Consider the following 23,284-nt stretch of genomic DNA (forward strand, 5'->3'; position numbering starts at 1 on the left):
CTTCATCGCCTCCGGAGCATCCCTAGATAGCCTTCTTCAATAGGGTTGGTTTTCTTCATCGCCATGACGGCGGAGCTGAATCTCCTCAGGTAAACAATTTTGTAATTGGATGGCTTGTGATATTTTTGAGAATCTCCTCAAAATTTTTTTTGAGGGTTTGGCCAAGGGGGTGGGCCCTGGGGTAGTTCAGCCACCCTTATACGGCTGGCGTGGGGGTGGCTGAACCACCCCATACGCCACCTCCTATGGGGTGGTTCAGCCACCCCATAGGCCACCCCCTATGGGGTGGTTCAGCCACCCCTCTGTCCTTTCTTATTTATTTATTTTTGGGTTTTTTTTTTTTTGAATATGACGTGGCACCCAAAAACCTAGGTACTACGCCACGTGGCACTTATGTGTAAGGGTGACATGACGTTCAGTTAAAAAACCTAATGGAATCTTGACGGAAGTACCAAGTGGGTTTATTTGCTTATCACATGTACTAGTTGTGATATTTTTGAAAACCTAGATGGCTATTTGATTTTGATGTAAACAACAGGTACTTGAATGATATTTAACCCAAAAATTTAAGTTAAATTACGATTTTAAATGTCAAATTATAATGGGAAAATTATAATTTACTCCATCCCCAAAGTTGTGCGCCTTTTTTGATTCTGCCTCGAATGTTTAAAAATTTACAATATACCCTTATAAAGTTTTTTATTTTTTTTATTTTATTTTTTATTTTTACAATGTGGCCAATCCATTTGCAAATTCCGTCTTTTTGGACAATTCAGAGGTCACATGTGTCTCACGTGATTTTTTGGTGTGAAAAGTCTACAATACCCCTTTTTTTGAAAAAAAAAAAAAGTTGTTGCCGTTTGGGGGTTGCCGGCCACTCCCAATTGGCCGGAACCAACCCATTGGCCTAATGGGGGTGGCCGGAATGGGGGTGTTCGACCACCCCCAATTGGACCAAGGGGGTGGCTCGGCTGGCCGGAATGCCAGCCACCCCAATTAGATTTTTAAATTTTTTTTTTTTAAAAAAAAACATGGGAATATTTTGGATAATTTTGAAATATTATGAGGGTAATTTTGACAAATTTAGTCCTTAAATGCCACATGAAATGCACACGTGAGTGCCAAACCGTCCAAAAAGATGGAATTTACAAATGAAATGGCTACATTGCAAAAAACCGATAACTTTATGAAATACATTGTTAATTTTTAAACATTAAAGATAGAATAAGAAAAAAGCACATAATTTCGGGAATAAACTGTAATTTCCCCTATTATAAAACGCTTTTGTGTTATTTCTAAATATCAATTTCAAAACCAAAACTGACCTTTACCTTTCACCTATTTGTAGGAGGGAAGCGCGAGTCTGAACTGAAACTCACGGGCAACTATGCTTGCAGCTCCTCCAAGGTTCAAAAACTGCCGCTCTGCTCAGTTTTCCCTTCTCCTTCTACGCTCTCTTTCTTCCACTCCAGCCTCCCCTAACTTCACTAATCTCTCTACGCTCCTGCAGGGCCGCATTTCACACTCTCATCTCCTTCAAATCCATGCCCACATCTTTCGAGTTGGTGCCAATCAAGACAATCTGTTAGCCACTCGTCTTATTGGCCACTACCAATCACGTATCGCTCTTCGAGTCTTTCATCAACTCCGAAGTTCGAATATCTTCCCCTTCAATGCCATTATCAGAGTCTTGGCTGAAGAGGGTCTCTTTTCCCATGCTTTTTCCATCTTCAAAACCTTGAAGCAACGTTCCCTTTCGCCTAATGACTTCAGCTTTTGTTTCCTCCTCAAGGCGTGCTTTCGGTCCAATATTGCACTTTATGCCAACCAAATTCATACCCATATTGTGAAGATGGGGTTTCTTGGTGATTCATTTGTATGTAATGCCCTTCTTGGAGTTTATGCGAAGGGTCTTAAAGATTTGGCATCAGCACGTAAGGTGTTCGATGAAATGTCGGATAAGGGAGTGGTGCGTTGCTGGACTTCGTTATTGGCTGGTTACGCTCAGTTAGGTGAGACTGAGGAGGTTTTAAGGCTTTTTCTTATGATGGTTCAGCTGAACTTGCGGCCAGAAATTGATACCTTGATCAATGTTTTATCGGCATGTTCAAACCTTGAGATTGAAAGAATTGAGGAATGGGTAAAAATTCTAACAGAAATCGACAAAAATATTGATTCTAAGAAGTCTGGTCGTGACGCAGTGAATACTGTTCTAATCTATTTGTATGGGAAATGGGGGAAGATTGAGAAGAGTAGGGAAAGATTTGATGAAATTGTTGATAACGCCAAGACAAATGTGCTTCCTTGGAATGCTATGATTGGTGCATATGTACAAAATGGTTGCCCTATGGAGGCTTTGAGTATTTTTCGCCTGATGGTGGTGGATCCCAATAGGAAACCTAACCATGTAACAATGGTTAGTGTGCTTTCAGCTTGTGCTCAAATTGGTGATTTAGATCTTGGTAGGTGGGTGCACGAATATATGAAATCTATAGGATCTAAAGGCATTATTAAATCAAACAAAATACTAGCCACGGCATTTATTGACATGTATTCTAAATGTGGGAGCTTGGAGACAGCAAAAGAAGTTTTTGACCAGATGGTCTCCAAAGATGTTGTCTCCTTCAATGCTATGATAATGGGTCTTGCAGCAAATGGTGAGGGAGAGGAGGCATTGGGGCTTTTCTCCAAAATGCAAGAGTTTGGTTTAAAACCCAACGCTGGAACTTTCCTTGGTGTTTTATGTGCATGCTGTCACTCAGGTTTAGCAGAGAAAGGACGCCATATTTTCATAGACATGACCTCAAGCTTTTCTATTTCCCCTGAATTAGAACACTATGCTTGCTATATTGATCTCCTTGCACGAGTAGGGCTGGTCAAAGAAGCTCTGGAGGTTGTTTTTTCAATGCCTTTTGAGCCTAATAAGTTTGTATGGGGTGCTTTGCTTGGGGGTTGCCTGCTCCACTCTAGAGTTGAGTTGGCACAATATGTTTCCAGAAAGCTTGTTGAAGTGGACCCTGAGAATTCTGCGGGATATGTGATGTTGGCTAATGCATTTGCAGTTGATTGCCGCTGGGGTGATGTCTCTGCTCTGAGATGGCTTATGAGGGAAAAGGGAGTCAAGAAGCAGCCAGGGCATAGTTGGATCAGCATCAATGGTGTTGTGCATGAATTCCTTGTAGGTTCCCAATCACATCCTCAAATTAAGAGCATATATCATACACTGGATGGATTGGTGAAGCAAATGAAGGTAGCCAGTCCATAAGCAAATGAAGGTGCTGGTGTTACTTGGGTAATCATGCATTCGAAGTGGTTTGGATTTCTACTATTTTTACCAGAATTGGAGGGCTGGGCCGCTGGGAGTTCTTAGTGAGATGCTGAGTACCATTTGGCCCATATGTGAAGAAGACCCCCACCAAAAACTAAAGATATAATTTATGTAAGTTTCTATAATTTATAAGTGATGTGGCCGGTTCATTCGGTGCACTACCACTCAGACTTGCTTTCCGTATATATGTTTTAATTTTGTTACTAATTCAATTTAGTAGACTCCAAATATAACTCTGTAATCTCTCTTTGAGAGACAGAAGGAAAAGAATAAGTGTAGCCGTATCAAGTACTGCCACTCTCTGAATTTAAAAAAGAGTACTCTGCCTCTTTGCGATTTGGACGAAGTCATAAGCCCGCTGGCTATGCAAAGGTGTTAAACTGTTTTGTAGGATAATAAGAAGTGGGACCCCAAAAGGATCTATATATTTTTCTTTTCAAAACTATCAATTCAATCTATAAGACTAAATTGAATTATGTTCTACATTATCTCATTATTCTCCATCTCCTAAAGTTTATGCGGCGTGGTATCTTCAACCAAAACATCAATTTTCATACACCAATTGTTATGGAGACCACGCTACATAAACTTTGAGGATACTGGTAAGGGTGTACAAATAGTTATGATTAGCTATTATTGCTTTTAACCATCAACTGCACACTATAATAACTTTTTGAGCTTATTTGAGTGTTTTGGGCTTTCTTTAAGCCTCTTTTTAAGTCCTATTTTAGATGGTGTTGCGTTTTTTTTTTTTTTAATTTTTTTTTTTATGAAATTAGATACAAATGATGTACAAAGAGAGGAAAAAACACTAAGCACTTGTGCCAATCATCTATTTCTTTCAAAAAATACTAAAACACTAAAACCGCCTCTGCTTACTCTTAAAACTGCTAACCGCCCCATTCTAGGTAGTTAGCTATTTTTTTCAATCGCCTACAAAAGGGATGAGGGGATAATGAAGTGATGTATATCATTTACTCATAAATATGAGAAAAAAAAAAAAGGCAAACAAAAAATAAAATTATTTAAAACATAAAACAAGCAAGCTATGCAAACATGTGATTCAATTTTCTCACTTGTATTTTTAATTAAAAAAGAAAAAAGAAAAAAGTAAAATGCATCACAAGTTCTAAAGATAGATATCAATTTAATAGATTTGGAGTAAAACTTTGTCATCATTTAAAAAAAAAAGAAAAAAAAAAAAGAAAAGAAGAAGGTGGTTACTTTCACTACAATGGTCAACGAAACTAGAAACTAGCTTGTCAAAAATGAAATAAATTACAATAAATGATAGTTATGATGTACTAAATATAAATGTAGAAATATATTTATGTTACCAATTGGGGATCTATAGTGTAAGCAACGGTTAAGATTGAATCTCAAAGTTGACTTTGAGAAGCTTTTAATAAGAGATAAAAAATGAAGAAAGATTTTTAGATATTTAATCTTGACCGTTGCTTAAACTACAGCATATATGCTGTTATTTATTTTAATAACAGCATGTAAGCTAGATCCACCAATTAGTATTTGTTTTCTAACGATCCACTGTCTCATTAACATGGAACGTTTCATAATAAATTCCTCCTACACATACACACATCTTCACAAACTTGTTAATTTAGTTACTTAACATATAATGACGGCAGAGTTGTGAAGGAACACATCTTTAATTCCCATATATTTCTCAATAGTTATGTTTAAAATGCATGTAATTGGAAATTCAAAATCATACGTACACCCCCGACAAATAAGGCTGTTTAATTGTTTCCTTAGAGACAACCCTAACCAATAAAATTAATTAAGGCTTTTATTAGTAATTTTCCTTTGACCCTTTGATGAAGTGTATATATATATATATATATATATATATATATATGAGGCATGATAAAGGCACAATTTTTTTACACAATCGACTTTGGCCCAACTTTTCTTTTATTTTTTATTTAAAAAAATAAAAAAAAAATGAATTTTTTTTTTTGAAGCAATATAATCAAATGTGGTCCATTTTTATTTAGTATTTTTTTTAATAAAAAAAATGGATTTTTTCTTCATAAAAATAGTCATTTTTTAAATTAAAAAAATGGTCATTATTATGAAAAAGGCTTTTTTTTTTTAAATACCAAATAAAAAAAGGACCATATAGGATGTTATTACTTAAGAATTTTATTTTTTATTTTTTTATTTTGTTTTTAAAAAAATGACCACATAATTTGTATATATATATATATAGAGAGAGAGAGAGAGAGAGAGAGAGATTATATTTCGAATTTGCATGCAGGAAGAAGATATAGGCGAAAGAAAAGCGATAGACACTCAATCGAAAACCTTTCCTTAATTGATGCAAACTCAATCTCTGTGCTGGATATGTTGTGTCGCTAACCTTTTTAGGAATTGTTTGGCCAATAAACCACTCATATCTCTCTATGAAGGGACAGATAGCGATCTCAAACTAACCCTAAAACCCTATCATGAGAGCACCCTTTGAAACCCTTTTTCGGTGACAGTACTATTTCATTCCAAACACATCTTTAAACCCTCACTACTTTATAACTCCAAGGAACCCAATCCTCTATAAAGAAAAAAAAAAACCCACATCTCTCTCTCTCTCTCTCTCTCTCTCTCTCTGTGTTACACTATGGGGGACTGGAGAGAGGAAGATAATGAAAGACTCTTGTTGTTAATGAAGTCTCAAAACCCTAATATTCTTCCTTCTTCTACTTCACCGGAAAACCACTTCCCTGCAAACCCCTTATCTGGAAACCGCCTTTTCCAAAACCCTAGACTACTTCAAAACCACCAAAACCCTTTCACTGAGAACATTTATTTTCAAAACCCTTATGATCTCCCCGGACGCTATTTTGGTCAGTACCCTATGAATCCGCCTGAGCAAAGCCTCGAGGATTCGCTGCGTCTGCTCAGTCTATCAACTTCTCCTCCTCCTCGGTCTCAGTTTCTGCCGTCTTCGGCGGCCGCTCTGGGAAATTCTGGTGGCGGCGGGTTTTTTCCTTCAAGTTATGAGCAGAAATTTCAGATGCTGATACATCATGTGCATTGTTTAGAGAGGAGAAGAATTCAATCTGCAGTGAGAGGCCAAATGGGTGGTGATTATATGAGCAATAATAATTTTGGTCTTTTTAATCCACAATATTCAAGCTCCTCCTCCAGGAATTATCCGACACCAGATGAGTCTGCAGCCTCTTCTTCTAGCTACGGTATTATAACATGTTAAATCACTATTTATTTTAAAAATATTATTAAATTTATATAAAAAAAAAAATTAATAATTTAATTTATATTCTAACAGGCTCATCAGAGGCATCAACGAGTAGATTTCGAAAGGGAAATCAACAAGATTATAACTTTCGAAGGTCCCATAATGCTCATCGTGATCATGAGTGTAAGTATTGTAACAAGTTTGAGGGAGCGATGATGCCAGGGGAAACTGAGATGGACCGTTTGTATAAGTCCATGCTTTATGATAATTGCGAGTGTAAAATTCTCAAGATTTGCGAAGAAAGCGATCAAGAAAAAATTACTGAAATTCTTTTCTATTTGGTATCTAATGGAAAAAAATTCAAGCGTATATGCACCGACAGCCTTGGGTACGTACGTGTTATATATATATATATAATTTCCTTCTTTTTTATTGTATGGATATATTTTAATTGTTTCTTGGACTTTTTGTAATTTCTAAAATATTTTTATTTGTTCTTTTTATAATTGCAGAAGTCGGTCCATGCAGAAATTATTGGAGCATCTGAAAACCCCAGAACAAGTAGCATTGCTCATATCGGCTCTGAGGAATTTGACACATAGCTTGACCAAGTGCTCGGGTGGTCAGTTTCTATTGGCTCGATGCTTTTGTCTTTTCTCCGAAGAGTTTAATAAGGTAACATAATGCATCATTATAATATCGATCCCCAGCATAAAAAAAAAAATCAGTAAATAAACTACATTGAATCTTTTCTCCTTTCATGTTCAGATAATAAATTGATTGATGCATATATAAATTCAGAGCACCCAAAGGAAAACAAAAGTCCAAAAAATAAATCAATTATTTATTTAGGCAGTCAATAAATAAAATTGCTGCTGCATTTACTTAATTGATGTTATTACTCTTCCTTTTGGAACTATATATATACATTTAATATTTGTGAATTTGCAGCATCTTCTGAATGAGGTAGTAGAGAACTGTGTTGATATTGCGACAGACAAAGTTGGGTGTTGTACATTGTATAAATGTATTGATTATGCTGGTGGAGAAGTTAAGCAGCGTCTTGTGGGTAAACTAGCAGCAAATGCCCTATTCCTTGCAAATCATCCTTATGGGTTTGTCCATCTTTATCCTCTCATATTTCTTTGAGTTTGGATCTTGAATTAATATTGAGAACCTTAAGTACTGCCCTTTTAGAGATTGTTTAAGATTGCATTAGAAAATAAAGCTAAAAGATCTTTTCTAAAAAAAAGCCTGCTCTTTGAGTTTTTTTACCAATTGGACTTATTTTTGCTCGGCATAGTTTTTTAAGTACTAAAAACACATTTGAAATTTCTTAACGCAATTCTAAAGCGGCTCTTAGTCAATTGGCTTGACAATGCAATTATAAGGACACCCAGATGAAACTTTTCTCATCTTGATAGCCTCTAGGCAAGATAATCTGACAATTAGATGATTTGACTATACATGTTTTGGAAAAAGAATTTTTCTGCAGAAAGTGAGTAAACATCTATTATTCCTTCATTTTTCTTTTTAGTTTTGTTTCTTCTGGCCTTTTTAATTATTAAACTCATCAGATGCAGTGTTGTTCCTGGTACCTGAAATTTGCAATTAATTCAATCATAAAAATGTTTACTAAGATGCACGAGTTATTTTCCTTTCAGGAACTTTGTTGTGCAGCACATATTAGATCTGAGGATACCACATGTTTTCGCAGATTTAGTGGCGCGGCTTGAAGGGAACTTTCGTGCTCTCTCCATGGACAAGTTTGGCAGCCATGTTGTGGAGAAATGTATGAGAGAGTTTGGAGGAGAGCACTCCACTAGGATTATTCAGGAGCTTATTTCTAGTCCCAACCTTTTTCTGAATATTCTTCAGGATAAATTTGGGAATTATGTTGCTCAGACTGCATTGACAATATCTAAGGTTAATTTGATGATCCGCATATTTCTCACCTTTATCTTACCCCACACACACACACACACATATATATATATATATGGTTATTTAGTAAACTGTTGTACGATTACTGCGACAGTAAAAATTAGCCATTAATTTTCTTTTTTTACTAGCCATTGTTGATCCAAATGCTAATTTATTGTCACATCATCCCAGTTGTGTGACGTATAACAGAAAGCTTCTCCTATGAGTATAGTCAATTCAACAGAAAAAAAAATCATAAATATTGAAATTGATTCTTGGACCTTATTATTAATTAATGTGTCAAATATGGAACTAGGAACTGTTTCAGATGGTCTGCTCTCTTTAACTGCAGCTTTAGCTAATTGCCATTGTCCTTATTATGAAATCTTTGACCATTTTTCTCTTCTTCACAAGTGCAGGGGGCCATCCACCAAGCTCTTGTTGGACTCATTGAGTATCATAGCAAGTTTCTGGAGAGCCATCCTTGTGGGAAAATGGTGCTGGCTCGAGCCAGAGGCGGCAACAGGCACCGTTGATAATCATAAAACAAAATGCTTACATCTTCTGGGCATTGCTATATGTTGTATTTCCTCTATGTTAAGCTTTTATTAGTTATGAATAGATGACTCTGTTCAATTGTTGTGTCACTTTGTTTTTGGTCTTGTCAGAAGGTCGATCACCCAGTTTGGAGAACAATCTGCTCTTATGGCGGCATGGCTTGGAAGGGTTTCATGCTCTGTACACATGCCACTGTGACTGAGTGGATGTTGAAGTCTCTTGAACTCTGTATCTGATGCTTCCCTGTTGTTATTGTTTTGTTTTGTTTTTTCTATTCTCTTCCCTGTTGTTGTTATATACAGTAAATCATATCTGGGATTTAGTAATATATAATTTGTTTTAAGAGGTTTTAGTTGCTAGCGATGATGGTATATTTTGATGCATATGATGTTGTTAGAGGGGTCCATGTTTTTGCCCTCCCGTCAATTTTGAGAAAGTTTCTCTAAAGTTTATCCCACCGAGCAAGTCTCGGACAGCCCACCTATTTGTTTGGACAATTAAATCTCATATAAGCTTTTTTGTATTTGTTATTTGAATTGCTAGTAATTTGAGCTATAAATCGCTGAAGCTCTAGATCTACTTGCCATTGTCAAGGGAAGTAATTTTATTTTATTTTATTTTTTTGAAAGGGAAGTAAGTAATAACCCTTAGTTGCACAAATGCATGCATTTATGTTCTCCAGGGCTAACTATTTTTTTTCACCATATCTAGTAGGCTTGATAAATTCAATCTTTAACTTGCAATATTATGTCTCATTTAACAGTTCATATGAGGATTTAAAAAAAAAAAAAAAAAAAACCAATTGACCCTTTACAGAGCCTATTTCCTTAGGCCAATTATGTGAGCATTCATTTAAGCTGAAGGGTGCACCTATAGTTTTCACCGTCTAGGTCTCTTCTAAGTAGTCTTTTGCAAGTTGGTACTACTATAGTTACATCTAGGTAGAATAGCCATAAAGGTCAAAAAATGCTTTTTAGAAAAGCTTTATTTTTAAGTTTTTGTCAAAAGTGCGTTTTGGCTATTTTTAAACTTTTTAGACCATTAAAAGTGCTTTCAATTTTTTTTTACCAAACGGGTACTTTGTTATTAAACGAACTTTTTGAATGTTAAACACATTTTTAAACCCCTCAAACCCACACCAAAACATACCCTTAATCCTTCAAGTACAAATTCTAGTTCTAGGAACTATGAAGGAGCTCTTATCCCCTTGTCTAATAAGAGTAAATGGCACCTTAGCATAATGATTAAGCAAGTTCATCTTATTGATGCAGATTAGCCATTTGTTGAGTTGGTTAACTGAATTAACTCAATATCATTTTTAGTTAGAAACCTATATTTATCTTTATTAATGCACATTAGCCAGCAAACTATATTCTGAAAAATTTACTAATTAATTCATTTGTACTTTCAGTACTAAATTTGTAATAACATGAACCAAAAATGCATTTGTTGATAAATTTTTCATTGCAATATGTTGATCATGAAGAATAATTCTTCAAACATAGAACTTGAGTTTATTTGCAGGTCCGAGCTGGGTTGTCGACCTTTCCGAGGTGAAAAAAAAAAAAAAGGATGGGTGATCGACCTTGTCTTGGTTGTCGACCTGACCATCCCGAGGATAAAAATAGGGAAGAGAGAGAGAGAGGTGATGCATTAAAACAAATTGAACACTAAAAGAGGGATGACTGATCCTCTCCACTTCTTTGAGAGTGCGTTAAGGATTGCGATTTCATAAGAATAATTTGTATTTTTAAAAGATATTGCAAAACGTAAGATGTTTGACATTGCGATTTAAAAAACATTTAATTTAAAATAAGAAAAAAAATTTACAATTTTTATAAGCAGGCTAGGGGTGCTATTTGAAAAAGTGTGAATTTAAACTAAAATCACGATTTATTATAACAAATATTTAATAAAAAAAAATTTAACATATTTTACCAAACACCTTTGCGATTTCAAAAAAATAATTTTTAAAAATACAATTTTTAAAATCGCACTTATTAAAATCGGAATCACAAACCGACCAGACTAAAATTGGAAGACAATATTAAGCAATACTGGTTTACTTGAGTCTAATGAGTGTGACTTTGCGCTTTGCCTAACGTTCCTTTTGGGTTGTGAACCAGTTCCTCTGTGCTAAACTCCTCTGTTTCACTCAGCCTCTCACGCTCACGCTATCACTCTGCATCTCTCTCCCAGTCTCTCATCTCCCACCGTCTCTTCTCTCGTCTCTCGGTTTCGCTGCCGTCCTCGCCTCGCCGTCTCTTGTGAAAAAGACACAGATAGAAAGAGAAGTGGATGTAGACGAGAAAGGTATTCAAAGAAGCTGCAAGAAATTGCAAGCATGAACGTGCCTGCTTGACGACCTTCAGGAAAGCTTCAGAAAGTGACCTAAATTATCAAAAACTTGACGACTCTTCCGCTTTAACACTTGGCCTTGTTAGGGTTTCCTGTAAGTCATTATTACTCCCATCTTTCCCATTGCCTTTTTTTTTGGATTGACTCTATTTAAATGATTTTTTAACTGAATTTTGAGAACTGGATTTGTAGGATTATGTAAAATTTTCTTGTGGGAATTGATTTAAATGCATAATCTTAACGGTTAGGTCCAGAACCGTCCTCGCCTCGTCGTCTTCGATCTCGACTATACTCTCTGGCCCTTATATTGGTATGTGTATTATCAAAACTCCCTCTCTGTTTTCTTGTTAATCTCTTATATTGATAACTGAATTCACTTAGTATCACATTAGTCTAGTAATGTACTTATATAGTTATATCAATTTTCTGTTTGAAGTTTAACTTGCAACATGGCGGATGAAGAATTGCAACTTGCTGATTCAAATACAATTGAGGAGGAGTATGAGAATGAGGATGAGTTTGAAATTAACTTAGGTGCTAATATAGATGAAGATACTAATAGTGTTACGGATTCAAATGCAGAAGTCACACCAATCGAAGCACATAAGAGAAAGGATAGGAAGCGAACCTCTTATATTTGGAATCATTTTGTTGAAGTAGATGAGGGTGGTGGTGTGAAAAAAAACCAATGCAAATGGTGCAAGACTAAATTCAGCATATCAAAATCTAGTACTACATCTACTATGGTTAGGCATTTGAAAAAATGTTTCAAGTACTTAGGATCCAAGAAGCAAAGGACTTTGTCGGTTGATGTTAGTGATAACATTACCAGTTTCAATAATGATGAGACTAGGGTGAGAGAACTTTGTGCTCATATGATCCTTTATCATGAGTACCCTTTTATGCTTCTAGAGCATGAGATATTTAATAAGTTTATGAAAGCTTGCACACCACATTGGAAAAGGATCTCTCGGGTTACTGCTAAGACTTTGTGTTTTGCCACTTATGATAAAGAGAAAAAAAAGTTGAAAACTTTGTTGAGTAAGGTTCACAAAGTTAACATCACAACTGACATGTGGACTTCATGTCAAAAGGTTTCTTACATGGTTGTGACATGTCATTATATAGATGAAGATTGGCGTTTAAATAGGCGTGTGTTGAACTTTTGTAATATTCCCCCTCCACACTCTGGACATACAATTGCTGAGGCACTCCATAAATCTTTTAGAGATTGGGGTATTGAGAATAAAATCTGTTCAATCACCGTAGACAATGCAAATGCTAATGATGTAGCAATGAGGCACATAAGAGATGTTTTTAACCTTGGGAAATTGCTGGTTATTGGAGGGAAGTTGTTTCATGTTAGATGTGTTGCACATGTAACTAATTTGATGGTTCAAGATGGGCTGGCTGAAATTGGTGACATTGTTGATTGTGTTAGGGATGGTATTAAGTACCTAGTTGCATCCGAAGCAAGGTTAGTAAAATTTGCTTCGCATGCAAAGAATTTGCAATTGTCTAAGAAGAAACTGTTTTTGGATGTACCTACCCGTTGGAATAGTACCTATATGATGTTAGCAACTGCACTTGAGTTTAGGGAGGTCTTCCCTATGTATGGATATAATGATCAAATATTTACTTGGGTGCCCTCACATGAGGATTGGGTTAAAGTTGAACATGTGTGTGAAATCTTGGGGGTATTCAACCGGACAATCAAGATTGTATCTGGGAGTGACTATCCGACAGCTAACTTATTCCTTCCTGAAGTTTGGCGGATGAAGCAAGTCCTAACCAAGAAATCTGTGGATGAAAATGAATACATTAGATCCATGGCACAAAAAATGAAACTTAAGTTTGATAAATATTGGAGTGAATGCAATTTGTTGATGTCAATTGCTGCAATTTTGGACCCAAGGTTTAAGATGATGTTGATAAGATTTTGCTTTCCAATAATCTACAAAGAGAGTGAAGCTACTTCAAATATTGAGCTTGTTGAAAAAAGTTTGAAAGAAATTTATGATGTGTATGTCAATGAGCATAATTCAAACTTTGTGGAACAAAATCTTCAAAGCATTGCTCAAAGAAGCTCTTCACATGGTGCTTCAAGTAGTGTTGCAATTGGTGAAGATGATGAAGGTGGTATGGAATTGTATGAGTCATTCCTTAGAACTACTAATACGGTGCAAAAACCTATTAAATCAGACTTGGAAATATACTTGGAAGAGGGTATATACATACCCGAGAAGGGTTTGGAATTTAGTGCATTGGATTGGTGGAAAACCAATACCTTGAAGTATCGTATTTTGTCTAAAGTGGCCAAGGATATCTTGTCAATCCCAATTACTACTGTGACTTCGGAGTCTACTTTTAGTGCTGGAGAAAGGGTAATTGATCCCCATAGAGCTTCACTATCAACTGAGACAGTGCAAGTGTTATTGTGTGGGGCTGATTGGGTGAGAGCATTGTATGGGCTGAAAAAGAAATCTGCTGTGAGTTTCAATTTTTCCTAAATTGTATATGTTATTTTCAGTTGCTTAATAGCTTGGACTTTAACTAATTACTTTGTATTTGCTATGTCAGGCTGTGGATCATGGTGAGGTGGAGATAAACCTGCCAGAGGCATAATAGTTGTTATTGTTCAATGTTCTTTAATCTTTTCCTTGAACAATTTTTTGAAGTCTTGTTTTAGTTTATAACTGTTGGGCCACCAGTGTTGGCTGCTGCTTTCACTGTTGTATCTTTATAATTTTATTACTGTCTGTCTAGCTATTTTTTGGTGATCTGGATTATGTTGGAGACTTGGACAATGGTATTTTTAAATGATTTAACTGCCTCTGTCTGCCTATGTTTTCTATCTTAGCCACATTAAATTGTTTTATTAACATTCATTTTTAAATTTAGACAAAAAGTGTAAATAATGCAAGGGATTTAATAATATGATCTAAATTTTTTTGTTAGTGCAAGTACAGGGATGATGTTGATGCAGTGCAATAATGTGTTGAATTTGAAGTTGGTGCAAGTGCAACCAAATGAATTTAGACAACATGGGATGATGTTGATGCAGTTGCTGAGTTGATTTGAAGGGTGACTAGAGAGTTGGTGTATAATTTTGATTTGTAAATTGTAATAGTTTTTCTTTTTCATCTTTGAGTTGTTTACTTTGTATTTACAGCCCCTTTAATTTGTAATTTTGTATGGTTTAATTGATATGTTAATATCAAATGTGTAATAATGTAATAGGAAATGGAATTGTTTGATTAAGATTCTAAGAATTTAGGATACTTGGATAATTGGATTGAAGAGTCAGAGAGTTAAGAGTAGGATACATACTGCTACTGCATGGTAGTTATGCCAAATTCAATATATTTTATGATTCTATTCATGTTTTGTGATTAAAACCATTATTTGATTTGTTTATGTTAGCATTTAGCAAATTAGTGTCAATTTTTTTTGTTTAATGTTAAGATTTTGCAGTAAAAAAAAACCCTAATGCACATAAACAAGCCGAGCTCGACCAAAATAGATGAGCTCGAATGGGGTTCCAATCCTCTCAAGCTCGAGCCTGCCCATATAGTAAACGAGCCGAGCCTGAACAAAAGAAGCTCGCTTAGCCTCAACTCGTTTACACCCATGCAGCACGCATTAGCCATCAAACTATATTCTGAAAATTTTACTAATTAATTCATTTGTACTTTCAGTACTAAATTTGTAATAACATGAAACAAAAATGCATTTGTTGATGAATTTTTCATTGCAATATGTTGATCATGAAGAATATTCAAACATAGAACTTGAGTTTATTCAAAGGTTTGAGCTGGGTCATCGACCTTTTCGAGGTTAAAAAAAAAAAGAAGAGTGACCGACCTTATCCTGGTTGCCGACCTGACCTTCCCGAGGAAAAAAATGGGGGAGAGAGAGAGAGAGAGAGAGAGAGAGAGAGAGAGGTGATGCATTGCAACAAATGAAGCTCTTGAGAGAAAAAAAGTAGGGTTAATAACTTTTTTAGTACCTAAGTTTGCAGTTTTTTATTTTTTCCCCCTAGGGTTCCAAAACAGTCACAAATGATACTTGACCTATAGGAAAAGACGAAATTGGTACTTCCGTTAGACTCTGTTACACGCGTCACCATATAAAAATGTCACGTGTACTAAAAATAAAAAATGATAATAAAAACTAAACCTAAAAAATAAAAATAAAAAATTGAAAATTTCATGGGGTGGCTGGCCACCCCCTACAGCCCCTCTTGGGGTGGCTAAACCACCCTCAAGAACCAAAAAGGGGGTCCCTTTTTGGCCATGGGGGTGGCTTGGCCCAGCCACCCCTTTTTTGGCCCTTGGGCCACCCCCTTTTTAGAGGCCGAACCACCCTCAAGGGCCTTAGGGGTAGTACGACCACCCCAAGAGGGGGTGACTTCGGCCACCCCCATGGCCTCTAGGGGTGGCTGAGCCACCCCAAGGGCTTTGGGGGTGGTTTCGGCCACCCCATTTTTAGCCATAGGAGGTAGCCGAACCACCCCCAAGGCCTTGGGATGGTTCAGCCACCCCCAAACCGGCCTTGGGGGTGGGCCACCCCCAATGGCCAAAATAGGGGTCGCTAGCCACCCCAATTTTTTTTTTTTTTTTTTTAGGTTTCGTTTTATTTATTTATTATTATTATTTCGTTAAGGACACGTAGTATATTTTGAGAGTGGCATGTGGCAAACTGTTAATTTTTTCTCACAGAATCTAACGGATGTATCAATTTCGTCTTTTCCCATAAGTTAGGTACCATTTGTAACTGTTTTGGAACCCTAGGGGAAAAAGTAAAAAACTGCAAACTTAGGTACTAAAAAAGTTATTAATCCTAAAAAGTAAAATGATATCAGAGATCCCAACACAAAACTTGCAGTATGACAATATATATATAGCTTGAAAACTTTACTACTAGTAGTAACTATTAATCTTTCTGAAAACCTTGCGAAGTTACATTAATACAATAACTGATACCACAGCCGATGATAGCATGAATCTCAGATGTAGTAATGTTGCTTCTAAAATATTGATCACAACAACTCCACAAGACTAGGCTGCTCCCAATGGTAGCCGTCCAAGGTTCAGCTCTTTTTAACACTAAAAAAGGGGTGACTGATCCTCTCCACTTCCTTCAGACGGACTAAAATTGGAAGACAATATTAAGCAATACTGGCTTACTCTGAGTCTGATGAGTCTGACTTTGCGCTTTGCCTAACGTTCCTTCTGGAGTGTGAACCAGATCTTGACGGATTTAGAGACGATTCACCCTCAAAAAAGATAACTTGAGCTTTAGCCAACCTTTCCTCCAGTTCCTCTGTGCTAAACTCATCTGTTCCACCAAGCTGATCGAATCCTACCTGAAACACATTACGTTGGAGCTAGTAATGTTAAACAGAGTGAAAGACCCCAGAAACAGAATAATCATATAACAATATAGATGGGGGTTCCATCGATTGTATGCATATTTTTACTCTACGTACCACATAGTCATCTACTTTGGCATTCTTTATGAGGGCAACGGTTGGCAAAACAACAATCTTGAGCTTCTCCGCCAAGAATGGACTTTTCTCAGCATGGATTTTCACAAAACGTGTCTCTATATGCTGCTTTGCCAATATACTCAAGTGTTTGTCCATCACCTGCAAATAAACAATAAACATAAATTGTTTCCCCAAAATCTTGAGTCTATATCAGAATATCATTGCCACTTTTTTTATTGGTAGTAAGGGAATTTATTCATTACATCTAATAGCTAGAAAGGAGTCAAATAGCACAGTGATCTCTTCATGGTGCCATGCCACCCAAAAAAAACAGCTAGTCTATATAAACCTTTACATAGATAAAAAGAAACAGTAGACTTGCATTTGGAGAGAATAACAGAACTCTTCCCTTAAATCCTCAAGTATTTGAGGGATACCAAAAAGGACGCCTAGATGTAGGAGGTTGTCTAGACCTGAGATGAAGAAACAGAGAAGGGGTAGCTACACCATGGAAATATTGACACATATAGACAGTACATCAGTTTACTGGGATTGAGATCAGAACCATCCCAGTAGCTTTGGGTGGGGTGGCAATCCCCATCTCTTTTTTCTATGTGCTTTCTCATTTTAAGCAATTCATTTAAAATGAAAGTCCTACATTAGAGCTATTGTACCACATGCAATACCATAGGCAATGCAAGCGATCTCGATCCAACTCAGCGAGACTTCTATCTTAATTATATTTGTCACCAACAAAAGAGTACCATCATCAGAATCTAAAAGCAAGATTACATGTTTAACATCCCCATTCTTTTCTCATATTTATTTATTTGATAATCTTTTTTATTAGTAAGATTTTGAATCAAAGGCCTACCCACAACCCAATCCCAATCCTTTAGCAGCCAAGCCTTGAGGCCATGTATAACAAAGTCCCTCATTCCAAAGGAAATTTAGCTAAGGATGAGAGATATGGAGACTGTTCTCCAACTAATAGATACCAATATGGTTTTTTTCTAATAGATCCTAAAAAAAAATATCAAGATGTTTGAACAGCCTTACAACAACTCTTATGTGATAGCAGTATTAAATGAATCACAGAATGAAAGTATCTAGGAGTTAAAGAGCCCTGGTAAAAAGCACTATTTACCAAAAAGGGTAAACATGGGATGGCTTGAAAAATATTCTCCTTGACACACATCAGTCTATATAAGCTTCAACACAGGATTAAGTTTTTGAGCTCCGTCAATCTATTGATAAATGGAAAAATCAGAACCATATAAAGCTGAAATAGTAAAATCTGAAGCATATAATTTAAAAATAATGATTTAGGATAAATTAAATATTATATATCTTTCACACAAACACACAAAAGCACATAGAACATGAAGAAGAAAGAAAGATAAAAATTGAGCCAAATGCGAAAGTACGAAAGGGACCTTGCAGGGCCAGTTGTCGCGGTAGAAATGGCAGACGACGCGATCGCTGGCCTTGACGGCGGCGAAGAAGTCCTTCTCGGAGGGGATCTCGGTGTAGTCGCTGTGTCCGAGGGAGATCCAACGGTTCCGCTTCTCCGCCATCTTCTTCATCTGCTGCAGCCTCCTCTCCCTCAGCGCCTCTATATCGTCCATGTCCATCCGATCTAGCGCCGATATCTCATCGTCCAGCTTCTCCTCCACCGCCTTAGCCACCGTCAGCACCTGCTTTGCCAGAATCTGCGCACCAAAAATTCAATGCCTATACATATATGTATGGACAAAAAGACAGAGACAGAGACAGAGAGAGACGGAGAGAGACGGAGAGAGATACCTCTTGAACCATGGAGTTCTCCATTGTTGAATTCAGAGAGATCTGAATCGAAATGAGAAATTGAAAATGGCAGGCAGGGAGAAGAAGAGGGAGATAGAGATTGAGGCATAGATATACTACGGTGTCGTTTCATGTTTAAAATCAGATCATTTTGAAACGTCTTTTTCTTTTTCCTGTGTACGAAAATTTTGAATGTGATTTGTGTCTGGAAGCTTGGGTTGCCGGGTTGGGCACCTTGTCGGGTTAATGGGCCTGGGCAAGCGCACCCCCCACCCCAACTTTTTTTTATTTTTATTTATTTATTTATTTTAACTTAACCGATTGCTTACATGTGAGAATATAAAGAAGAGATATACTATAGTGCAATAAAAAGATTATATTTAGCCCATAAAAGTTTTAAGTGACAAGATGCTATAGGTTCATTAATGGGTAGGGTCACAACAACTACGGATGAGGCCTATAGCTTCTTGCCACTTAAGACTTTTATGGATAAAAAATAATCTTTTTATTTCACTATAGCATTTCTCTATAAAGAAAAAAACTATTGCATCTTAAATTCGAAAAACTTAACTAGCTAAGCTTTCCATATATGTATAGTACATAAAATCAAACCCAACCAATTTCAAACAGGATTTCCTGCTCCACTTTAACTCTGCTTGAGCACCCATCGAGCGGTGCTCTAGCAGTGCCCTAAAGTCGTTCAACATTAGTCGTCTTCACTCCAAAAGAACTCATCCTTGAGGTATTACTCGGATATGGCGGCTCTACTTCATTAGCACTTCAACCACATAATGTTAAGGGTACCAAGTGTTGTCACACAGCTACAATGAAGCCCCGCCCCCCTCCCCCCCCCCCCCCATTTTTGCAAATTCGGGCCCTTAAAATTGATGTGTCGTCATATTGTGTCTTCTTTGGCTTGGGGAGGGGGCAGCCCGCCCCCAAGCCATAGGGTGGTTTCCAAATTTTTATTTTTATTTTTAAATATACCTTTAAAAATTAACTTTTGCCCCCCAAATTTTAATTTTTTTAAATTTTCTCACCTCAAACTAAACGTTGTAGTTCTGCCCCTACGTGTCGGTGCAAGTAACAACCATTGCACAAGGTAACTAACATGCTCCCTTTTGCCACCCGCGACAAACCCTCCTCCAACATATTATACTTGGCCTTAACCGCCGACCGGCCAAAACCCATTGTCTTTTTTGATAGTCTCTATTCTCCTCCATCACATTAAAGCATCTATATTGAGCTTTTCGAATAAAAATTAAATTTGAAGAGAAAAACTCACTTTTTTAAATTTGAAGAGTCACTTTTAAAATGAGCTAAATATTAAATTTTTTATATCTTTCTCTACTTTAATTAATTATTATTATTTTCTTATTTTTTAATTCTATTTTTTGTTCTCGGTAGACGGGAGAGAGAAAATGAATATATAAAATTAAAAGATTAAATAACTTTTACTTTTTGGCACATAGTATTTAGAGAACCTTGTTGATCAAAGCAAAATTTAAAATAAAGCATATAGTTTGTTAAATGATTCTTTTTGTCAGTTTTAAAAAAAAAAAATCAAATTTAAAGAACTCGGGATGCTCTTAATTGCAGTGACAAGTTGCACTTCTTGTTGAAGAGGTGGTCTGGTGGTAGGTGGTCTTCAACTGGCTTTGCATTAACCCCATTGCCTACTCCAAAAGAGTCTCCATTCCCATATGTCGCAATTCAGAATGGGTTCTCCCATCAATCTAACAATTGCATCCTGAATTTTGTGTAACACTTGCTATATCTCGCACCAAAACTCTATGAACTCGGCTCTCGAAAGCCTCTCCCTTCCAATTGACATTGTTAAAGAAGTTGCTATTGTTGCATAGGGCCTCCAATTCACTCAATTTGGCCTCTCTTCGTTTTGTTTTGTTTTGTTTTTTTTTAAATGAACATCCCAAATCTCTACCACCTCAAAGATTCATGGGAATTTTCTGCTAAAAAAAAAAAAAAATTCAAAACTCCTCATTCCATTTTCAACATAGTCCCTTAAGGGCACAAGAGCTTAAACTGATTGAGATTAAACAAGTCATACAAGAGCTTCCAGTTTCTCAAGAACTACAGAAAAAGATAGCCAACATTTTATTTATGCAGAAGTAGCTAATCCCACCAAACACACATTAATTCTAACTTGCTAATTAAGTATCTTTTTACTCTCTCTCTCATTTAATTTTTAAGGGCACTTGGGCTTGCCCTTGTTATTTTTCTTGTCTCTGTAGCAAGGGCACTCATGCTTGTTCCCATAAGTCCCAGAGGGAACACACTTGCACTCCTCACAGCAGATCCCACAGTACTTCATGCACCGATCCTTCACCCCTGCTTTTGAGCACCTGTCTGAGCACTTGTTCGTGCAAAATCCTTCACACCCACATCAAGAAAAATCCCATTAATCAGTACCCAAAATAAATGAGAAAACGAAAAGCAGCTTTGACAAAAAGAAAACACTAATTACCTGACCCGGCCATGACAGGCTCCAACAAAGAGGAGCTGAGGAGAAGAGAACAGAGCAGAAGGGTGGCAAAGAAGAGCTTCATCTTTGCTCTGCAAAGGGTTTAACTGAGTATACTGAAGCAAGTGTGTGAAAGCTTAAGTGGACATTTATAGCTGCTTCAATGGAGGAGAACAGCTGGAGATTTTGGATTGTTCTTTAATAATGGCAACTACCTCGGCAGTATGAGCTGTGTGGTTCAGGCCCTCTGCCCACGCGTTTTCTGCAGACTGCAGCATTGAAGTTTGCTTGTTGGTAGGTTTCCCTTGTCTTTGTCTGCATGCGCCATGACCCATTAATGCTATTCCTGTTTTCTTCTATGTTCCACTTCTTTCTTCTCTTTCTTTCTTGGCGTTTTATCAATGCCGTAGATCTTCATGGAAAAGTGGCAATTCTTAGGGGATGGGGTGTGTTTGGCAAAGGAGTGGGACTGGATCCAAAAGCCATAAAATTCTTTTCAAAATATTAAAATATAAATATTTTTAGTTAAAATATTATACTTCATACATCATCAAATTTTAGTTAAAGAATTACATTATTCTATTTTATAGTTTATTTTTGTAAACCACCAACTTCATACTCTTTATTTTAGTTATTCAATTTAGTCTTTTACTATTTTATTTAAAAATATTAATTTTTATACGCTTTCACTATTTTCAAAGAAAAGAGAGAATTATATGAATTTATTATTATTATTATTATTATTATTTATGTATGGTTGAGCTACAATGACTAGTCATTTTTTTAGCTAAAATTTAAATATTATTATTTTTATCCACTGTCACCATTCCCAAAGAGAGGAGAGAATCGTTCTTTTATTAATTTTTTTATTTTTATTTTTTTTTATGCATTATTGAACTACAATAACTAGTCATTTTTTCAGCTAAAATTTACTAAGAAACCGTAGCAACTAGTCTAGTTAGCTAGTTTTTTTTCCTTTTTTTTTTTTTTTTTTTTTAAGCTAAAATGGCTAGTCGGATGGACTACTTTTTTGTCCATTTTTGCTATAGGGCTAGCCAAAATAACGCTAGCCCATTGGCAATTAGAACGTCAGTCTTTTATCAATAATTGTTACATTATCACATCAGTTTGTAAAAATTTTGAAATAAATGTTAGTGCCTATAGCATAACTTAGACCTTGTTTGTTAAACAACACCAATATTCTCAAATATTATTTATTTCATTCTTCGAAAAAATCAACATCAAAACATTCTCACTTTTATATCACATTATTCACTTTTTATATCACATAATTTACTTTTTACTACTATTCAAATAAAAAAATTACTACAAAACAAAATTTTTTTTCATTTTTCAATACTACCTTTTTACTTTTCTATACTAATTATTACTTTTCTTTTTTTTTTCTCACCAAACATGAACAGTGCAGTGTTGTTTGCCAACCACACTCTAAAAAAAATTGTTATCCACCATTATTTTATGTGTACAAGTATTATTCAATCATCTTGTAGTTAATATTAATTATTTATCTTGAAGATTTTATGTGATCAACCCAATTGTCATCCCACTTGATCTACGAGAATTATTGTTTGCTCTATTAATTATTGCTTGCTTTTTCCCTCAAACGAGTCGATCTGAATAATATTCAAGCCCATAATTGAAGCATTGGATTCCTCCATATTCAATGAGACTTGCACTACGTTTGTTGGGAGGAAGGGGGAGGGAAAATTGTAGACCAATTTTATTTTTTTTGGCTTGGTTCGATGGAAAGTAAGGGAAATGGAAGGATACACCCTTTCCCTCCGTGCCATTGGCTCTTATTAGAGTATTATATCTTTTTATATCTTTTAAATTCGACCCATCAAATTTTGTTGCTTAATTTTTTCCCCCATTAAAACATTCCCACATAAGTTTATAAAGGATTCCAATAAAAGTTATATAATACCCTAAACATTTCCCCCATGCAGAATGCAACTCAGTCACATCATTCTTGCACTCAAAAGAGCTCAGGCATAGCACACACCCAAAGCCAGGGCTGCCACTGACTATAGCAGGAAATGGTTCCAAAAAGTTGGAACTAGAATGTTTCCTGCACAAGTCAGTAATTTGTCCATCTGGAGGAGA

General features: G+C 36.1%; 5 protein-coding genes across 6 annotated transcripts; 3 read left to right on the plus strand and 2 right to left on the minus strand.

The window, feature by feature from the left end:
• Window positions 1–1,328: 1,328 nt before the first annotated feature.
• Window positions 1,329–3,604, plus strand: LOC132179390 (putative pentatricopeptide repeat-containing protein At3g08820). The gene has a single exon (XM_059592114.2). The coding sequence runs from the start codon at window positions 1,388–1,390 to the stop codon at window positions 3,263–3,265; it is 1,878 nt and encodes a 625-aa protein (XP_059448097.2). The 5' UTR covers window positions 1,329–1,387; the 3' UTR covers window positions 3,266–3,604.
• Window positions 3,605–5,963: 2,359 nt separating this feature from the next.
• Window positions 5,964–11,371, plus strand: LOC132177263 (uncharacterized). The gene is made up of 8 exons (XM_088515467.1): window positions 5,964–6,540; window positions 6,633–6,930; window positions 7,055–7,217; window positions 7,494–7,657; window positions 8,207–8,468; window positions 8,885–8,991; window positions 9,134–9,203; window positions 11,150–11,371. The coding sequence occupies exons 1-8, from the start codon at window positions 5,964–5,966 to the stop codon at window positions 11,369–11,371; spliced, it is 1,863 nt and encodes a 620-aa protein (XP_088371593.1).
• Window positions 11,115–14,735, plus strand: LOC132177620 (zinc finger BED domain-containing protein RICESLEEPER 2). Of its 2 annotated transcripts, none has more exons than XM_059590018.2 (4): window positions 11,115–11,475; window positions 11,574–11,691; window positions 11,818–13,870; window positions 13,962–14,735. In XM_059590018.2, exons 3-4 carry the CDS (start codon window positions 11,831–11,833, stop codon window positions 14,004–14,006), a joined length of 2,085 nt encoding a protein of 694 aa, XP_059446001.2. In that variant the 5' UTR covers window positions 11,115–11,475; window positions 11,574–11,691; window positions 11,818–11,830; the 3' UTR covers window positions 14,007–14,735. The 2 variants fall into 2 exon arrangements, with proteins under 2 accessions (XP_059446001.2, XP_059446002.2); XM_059590019.2 differs by having other exon boundaries at window positions 11,630–11,691.
• Window positions 14,736–16,252: 1,517 nt separating this feature from the next.
• LOC132177621 (thioredoxin domain-containing protein 9 homolog) lies at window positions 16,253–18,792 on the minus strand. Its single transcript, XM_059590020.2, has 4 exons — window positions 18,679–18,792; window positions 18,309–18,584; window positions 16,873–17,031; window positions 16,253–16,749 (listed from the first exon to the last, which is right to left on the minus strand). The coding sequence occupies exons 1-4, from the start codon at window positions 18,700–18,702 to the stop codon at window positions 16,567–16,569; spliced, it is 642 nt and encodes a 213-aa protein (XP_059446003.2). The 5' UTR covers window positions 18,703–18,792; the 3' UTR covers window positions 16,253–16,566.
• Window positions 18,793–20,770: 1,978 nt separating this feature from the next.
• LOC132179069 (snakin-1) lies at window positions 20,771–21,299 on the minus strand. The gene is made up of 2 exons (XM_059591696.2): window positions 21,164–21,299; window positions 20,771–21,069 (listed from the first exon to the last, which is right to left on the minus strand). The coding sequence occupies exons 1-2, from the start codon at window positions 21,243–21,245 to the stop codon at window positions 20,885–20,887; spliced, it is 267 nt and encodes an 88-aa protein (XP_059447679.1). The 5' UTR covers window positions 21,246–21,299; the 3' UTR covers window positions 20,771–20,884.
• Window positions 21,300–23,284: the final 1,985 nt, after the last annotated feature.

This window comes from Corylus avellana, chromosome 4 (genome assembly GCF_965113065.1).
Source record: "Corylus avellana chromosome 4, dhCorAvel1.hap1.2, whole genome shotgun sequence".
Lineage (NCBI taxonomy): Eukaryota > Viridiplantae > Streptophyta > Magnoliopsida > Fagales > Betulaceae > Corylus > Corylus avellana.

Coding starts and splice junctions, on each gene's coding strand:
- LOC132179390 (XM_059592114.2), top strand. CDS start 1,388: ATGCTTGCAGCTCCTCCAAGGTTCAAAAACTGCCGCTCTGCTCAGTTT.
- LOC132177263 (XM_088515467.1), top strand. CDS start 5,964: ATGGGGGACTGGAGAGAGGAAGATAATGAAAGACTCTTGTTGTTAATG. Junction 7,658..8,206: donor CTTGCAAATCATCCTTATGG/GTTTGTCCATCT, acceptor TTTTCCTTTCAG/GAACTTTGTTGTGCAGCACA. Junction 9,204..11,149: donor TTGGAAGGGTTTCATGCTCT/GTACACATGCCA, acceptor GTTGTGAACCAG/TTCCTCTGTGCTAAACTCCT.
- LOC132177620 (XM_059590018.2), top strand. CDS start 11,831: ATGGCGGATGAAGAATTGCAACTTGCTGATTCAAATACAATTGAGGAG. Junction 13,871..13,961: donor GGCTGAAAAAGAAATCTGCT/GTGAGTTTCAAT, acceptor TTGCTATGTCAG/GCTGTGGATCATGGTGAGGT.
- LOC132177621 (XM_059590020.2), bottom strand. CDS start 18,702: ATGGAGAACTCCATGGTTCAAGAG. Junction 17,032..18,308: donor GCGACAACTGGCCCTGCAAG/GTCCCTTTCGTA, acceptor GTTTATTTGCAG/GTGATGGACAAACACTTGAG. Junction 16,750..16,872: donor CCAAAGTAGATGACTATGTG/GTACGTAGAGTA, acceptor AATGTGTTTCAG/GTAGGATTCGATCAGCTTGG.
- LOC132179069 (XM_059591696.2), bottom strand. CDS start 21,245: ATGAAGCTCTTCTTTGCCACCCTTCTGCTCTGTTCTCTTCTCCTCAGC. Junction 21,070..21,163: donor GCCTGTCATGGCCGGGTCAG/GTAATTAGTGTT, acceptor GTGGGTGTGAAG/GATTTTGCACGAACAAGTGC.